The sequence below is a fragment of the Charadrius vociferus genome, unplaced genomic scaffold (genome assembly GCF_000708025.1).
Source record: "Charadrius vociferus isolate BGI_N301 unplaced genomic scaffold, ASM70802v2 scaffold230, whole genome shotgun sequence".
NCBI classification, from domain to species: domain Eukaryota; kingdom Metazoa; phylum Chordata; class Aves; order Charadriiformes; family Charadriidae; genus Charadrius; species Charadrius vociferus.
The window spans coordinates 2831947-2837946 of record NW_009646500.1 but is presented as its reverse complement, the minus strand read 5'-3'; the positions used below and the strand labels follow the sequence as shown (position 1 = coordinate 2837946).

The 6000-nt window shown below is 40.0% G+C and overlaps 1 protein-coding gene across 1 annotated transcript in view; it reads right to left on the bottom strand.

Annotated features, from left to right (window-relative positions):
- Positions 1-3821: 3821 nt before the first annotated feature.
- The window catches only part of CEP85L (centrosomal protein 85kDa-like), a 107175-nt gene continuing 104996 nt past the window's right edge, over positions 3822-6000 (bottom strand). Inside the window, exons 12-13 of the mRNA XM_009883289.1 lie at positions 5431-5644; positions 3822-4036 (exon numbers count right to left, since the gene is read on the bottom strand). Coding sequence (XP_009881591.1) covers positions 3873-4036; positions 5431-5644 — 378 coding nt within the window. The 3' untranslated portion in view covers positions 3822-3872. The remainder of the gene's footprint in view (positions 4037-5430; positions 5645-6000) is intronic.

Genomic DNA, 6000 nt, shown 5'->3' with positions numbered 1-6000 from the left:
AGTATACACCTAGTACCCAGTTTAAGTACTTCTGTTTCTAGGCATTATGCGGAGTTCTTACTACAAAAGCATATAAACAAAATACCGGCAGGTAAAGAGGAAAAAAAAGGTGCAGTCATCAGCATCCTAACAACTTATCTAAAGTTCAAGGGGAATATACACTTTCTTCAGGCAAAAAAAAGGCACAAAGGTATGCAGCTGTGGAATTAATATTGCTAATGAGCTACCAGAATAAGTCATCCCTAGAGATAATAACCATTGATTTGTTTGCAGTCTAAGAATGCAGATTAGTTCAGAAGACCTTTTCCCCACTCATGACAGAACGCGTCACGTCAATAAGAAGAGTCCAATCATACCTCCAACTCCACCTGTGTAACATCATTGATAAGGACAAGGAAAACTAGAGCAAACTACATCCACGTGGAGAGACTGCAGCGTGCCACCACCGCCCGTGCTAGGGCAGCAGGTCGTGGAGGAAAGGGTTTGCTTCCTTTCTTTCCTTGTGCTATTACCCTGCAAGAAAAATGTCCAAAAAAACGTTTGAAACCAAAGGCGGACAGCAAGGGCAAAGGAAGGAAGGAAGCCTTTTCAAGTGAAAAGGACCAAATTTCAGCTCTTGTAATGACTTCATGGCCACCAGCAGTTTCGAATGCTGGAGCCCGAGCGGGTGGTGCCAGCAATCTCCACAATTTCACACAACTATCACACTACAAAGCTGCACAGCGGAGGCTAGCAACCTAAATCATGTTTACACAACTGAGCTGCGTTACTTCTATATAGTTAATACATAGCATCACCTATAGCTTGTCCGAAGACAGTTACTTTCCAAGTTTTTTTTTTTTTTTCAAAATACATTCTTGAATACAGTAGTTACTGTAAATATCTTCTAAAGGATTGTATAAATTCAATCTGAAACTATACAAAAAATTACTGTACAAATTTGCTGACAGCCAGAACGGTACAGTATCCATTCATTAGCAGTTGTTTTTCAGCCCTTGAGATTGTCTAACAGCTACAGCAAGAAGTTGTCATGACTAAATCTAAGCAATTCCAATGTTAACATTCATTAATCAATTCTGTATTAAATATGCTGAATGAGACCACACACACTACATTTTAACCAATTAAACAATCATGCATATCTTAGACAAAGCTTATTCCATTAGAGGCATCTGTAAACTGATGCATATATAGTAATTGCTACTACTATAACAGGCCAAATTTTAAGAAATCAAAGCAAAATACTGTATCACTGTAGATAGTCAATTGGTAGTCTGCATCTTTGGCTCATACATCCATCATTTACCTCCCTACTTCAATTTGACAGAGGCAGATAAACTCAGGGGTTTTTAAAATCAAGTGCCTTAAAGTCAACATAAATGTTACTGGTTCTGTAATAAAAATATTACAATGCAGGATTACAGCACTGCTATCAAAGAATTACAAATAAAATGGGACTTCCTTCCTGAGGGACTTTCAACTAATACTTGAAGAGCATAAAAGCTCCTGAAGTGCTTCGCAAATATAAATTACTGATCTCAACTCTGCAGTACAGTATCACCATTTAACAGGAGGGACAGTGGAGGCACACCAGCCTAGTGACCAGCTTCATAGTTCAAGGTGACTCAATCTCCCGCTCCTCTCTAATTGCTCTATTAAACTGCTTCTAATTCCCATAAAATTTAGAAAAATGTGTTGCTTGGTAATTTTTTTTTATAGGTACAACATTTCCATCTAAGGAAATAATAACATACAACTTAGGTGTTTCCTCTCTCCCTAATACTTCTGGTTTATTATCTGAAATGCTATTGTTGAATTCTGATACAAGACAGATGTCATATTCCGGAGACTATTACTTCACTGCGGGGCCAAAACCAACAGACTACACCAAAGGAACGAGCTGAGGCCCTAGTCACAAAAACCTATACTGTTAGAGGCCCAGGAAACTCTGCAAGACCATTTGTGCGAAGACCCTTGTTTTCAGTTTTGTACTGGTATAAAAGTACACCTTCAAACCTACAGAAAACATAGAAATTTAAAATAAAATGGCCTCAGTTTTTACCTTGAAGTAGAGACACTAGGCAATTTTGCTTGAGTTTTCATCTAAACACTGTTTTAGTGCTCACAGGAGCTGAACCAATCAGATTAATCTATCCGAAAACACCATGTAGCAATAATATAAATAGCAACACTATTTTTCACAAATTAGTCCATGTGTAGGTTCAGGATAGAGAAAACTATCAAATAAATAAGTCCATACAGCTAAAAAAATTTAAAATCACTAAATTATGAAAACAACATTAACAATAACTGTTTAACAATGAACAGAAAGGAAAACATCACCAAGTTAAAACTGGTAACCAGTCTACATTGCTATATCATTTTTTTCTATTAACATAAATATAATCAGAAAACTGAAGATACTAACACTTTTTGCCATAAAAATGTTACCCTAGAATTTACTTGGTTCTAACTGCTAAGCTTTCTAAGAGATTTCTGCTGTTAGCCACACTCTGGGTCAGTTCACTGACTCACACCTTAGTCATTTGAAACTTGCTTTTAATACCATACATGTAACTGATGCTCATGTGTTTTTTTAACAGCGTGATTTGAGAGTGGTTTTGCTCTTTGCAAGTTTTTGCTTCCTTCAGTTAAATACTATTTTACACCATGCATAACTGTGCAGCTAACTTGCAGTAATGTTCCAGGAAATCTGAAGCGTTCATATGTCATCTGTCCCACGGGAGTGAAACAGCACTGCCAACTGACACTCACTGAATAAACTACGGAACATGATCTTATTTTTTTAATGTAATAGCTTCCTACATAAATGGAGAAATCAGGAATTCCCAAACAGTGTGGAAAATTTTGCAGTCCTCCGATAACCGAGTACTTAATACTGCTAAGTGGAAACATTCTGTTCTGAGCCCTGATTTTGCCAAGTGCGAAACACCCGTTTTGTAGCTGTCGTAAGAAATGGTTGACGTGGTTCACAACCTCATCAGAGGCCTACAGAGACGGAATACAGACCAGAAAAATTTTAAAATGGAGATGACCTAAGGGAAAAGTAAGTATGGTACAAACACTAAAATACAGTCTATTTTTTTTTTTTCCTCTGACAGCCACATACCATGCTGCAGTTCCATGCCTTCCAGCTTCTCCGGGTTTATCACAGACTTCATTATTGAAACTTCTTACAGCGATGTGAGAGCGCTTAAAACAATTTGACAGCGCTATATTTTATGGACGTCATCTGCATAAAGGAGTTAAAACCTGGCGGTCTTCCGCTGTTGGGCAAAGAAGCTAGACATCCATTACTAAAAACATCACCTTTCCTGTATCAAATTTTTTAGGCAACTTGAAGACCAACTACGTTTTGTACTGCTCTGAGGTTGTTCCTACTACAATTCCTGGAGTGAAGTGCAGTTGCAGAAGCCTCTGGCTTCACCACACAGAGCTGTACGTCCTTCAACCCTCTGCTCTAATTTCAAAACACAGATAATGCCACCCAAACCCTTGACTAAGGAAAAGACAGAGTAGTAGCAGCACGGCTGTTTTGATGCTCTGATTCCACAAACTAGGTGAAGTAATAAAATGAGCCTTAGTGAAGGAAACAGAGTATCCAACTGAATCATTCTTCACAGCTTGTTCCTACATTCAGTAGTTTTGAGAAAAGATTTCTTGTAGTTTGTACCACTGTTCAAACGATGACTGTCCCCTACCCGCCGGACTCCCGAGATCAAATATTCACAATCCTCAGAGATGCATGTGCGGTGCTATTTGCAGTCTTCCAATATGGCTCCTTAATAGAAATGCAAAGACCTGTGACACAGCAGCATTTAATAAGTCATTTGCTACTAGATGAAACGTTGTCACTGAGTAATGCAATTGTCCCCCATGTCCTGAGCATAACGGTCCGACATTATAGTCCTTAATTCATCAATATCCTTTCGTAACTGACAAACGTCCAAGAGCTTCTTCGAAAGGGTTTCTGTGCTGTGGTAATTTTCATTCTCTTCAGACGAACAGTTCAGAGCTACAAAAAAACAACGCTCAAGGTTAAAGCTCTAGCAGCTGCACTTTGTGAATCCTTCAACTAGTCAGTCCCCCTTGAAATAAGGGGCAGGTCACTTTAACTTAATTACATCAAGACAAATCATGCTTTAGTATGATGAAAAGCCAAGAAAATGTGGTACCTTGTGAACTTAAAGTCAACTCAGAGTCCATCAGCACTTCTCTGAAAGACATGCTTTGCGGTTTGCACCAAGATCTAGACTTGCTAAAGTCTGATGGATCTCAACAGCAGTGAAATAACTGGGTAGAACAACCATTTCCTAGAGATTTTGGAGGTTTCCATAGCCACTCAGAAAAGAGGGATAGGAGGGCTTGGGAAAGGAGGCCATGTAAGACAATAAGGTAGTACTACAGATATGCTGCACTATTCATCCTGCTGGCTGATGATGGTCTCACGGACTTTGAGATCGGCACATACTGCACTCCCCAGTACTTCAGGGGGTTATGATGTAAATGAGTATGTGGCACGTAGCAGCTCTTGCTGCACAGGACACTATACTTTTACCTTTCTGCCTTGCTGATAGTCCAGTTCAACAATCAGTCTATCTGATTAATTCTAATTAACACTCAGAAAACAATAGAATATGATACATTCAAGTCAAAGCAATGTAATTCTTTATTAAGCCTGTTAAAAGAAAAGACCTAACACAAACTCACTACGCTGACTGGCTTTAGGGCGTGCTTCTCATCTCCTGGTTAAGATTAGCAGCTTAGCGAGTGCCGAAGACTAGATGTGCCCTCAACAGTACTGGAGATGGAGTTGCTGGGCATTAAGCTTATCTGATACATGCAGACACCCTCACCTCCCACCCTCAAACCAGACATACGCATGTTCAAACAACAGATGTATATTCCTCCCACTTGACCCCAAGGGCTTTAAAACAAAACCAGGTGATTTAGCCATACCAGGCCTGTGATGTAGCCACACCAGGCCTGCTTATGCCTCACCTCCCTCATTATAAAACGAGTTTATAGAGCAGAAGACGTTCGACAGAAAAGCATCCATTAACCCTCATGGCGACTGCAATGTGTCTCAGGAGGGACGAACATCTGGCTAAACACCTTTCTCTTCTAGTGGGGTGAATGTATGTATAGACTGGGTCCGTATGAAGACCCAGCTACCGTCTCTCCTGACTTGGCAAAGACCTGTATAGTCATAGGCATTTAGCAGCACAGGTGCACTAAAAGCCCAGCTTTTCCAGAGAGCTCCAGGAGTACGCATCACACAGAACTGCTCCAGTTGCATAGCAAGGAAGACACTGGACTGCCCAGCTGGCAGTCTGAGCACCACTTAGCTAAACTGTTACTCCTCTTTGTCAAAACACTACTAAGCATTGGAATGACAACATCACTTACATCTGATTCCCAGCAGTAAGGAAAGGTTAGGCTCCTTGCCCTGAGCTCTCTGGGTAAGAATACTGCACAGTGCTTTCAAGTCAAACAAGCAATGGGACATTTCCTTGAACAACTGGTCTGCTATAGGCATCTTCTCAGATACTGGTTGCCTGGACTGCTCCACCTGCCGCATCTGCTCCTTTAGGGAGGCATTCTCTTCCATCAGTCTTTGGTTCTTTGTGAAAAGTAAATGGGAAAAAGGGGAAAGTTAGTCTGCAGCATGCATTGTAGCAGAAAGTTTTATATCAGAGTAAAGATGAAATATGTTTCAATCTGTTTCAAACCACAAACAATATAATTAAAAATAATTAATTTCCATACATGTAATCAGTATTTCTGTACCCCTCTAAAGAACGGCAGATAGACAGCTCTTACGTGGCTGTCTATTTCATGTTACCATTGCTCAGCAGCCTTCACCCTTGAAATTCTCACTTCCTGAGGTAGGGATAGTATCTATTATATGTCTGCAGGTCAGACAGCACAGTCAAGTATGTAATTAAGCTCATACAGCCCTACCCTGAAATCTTATAA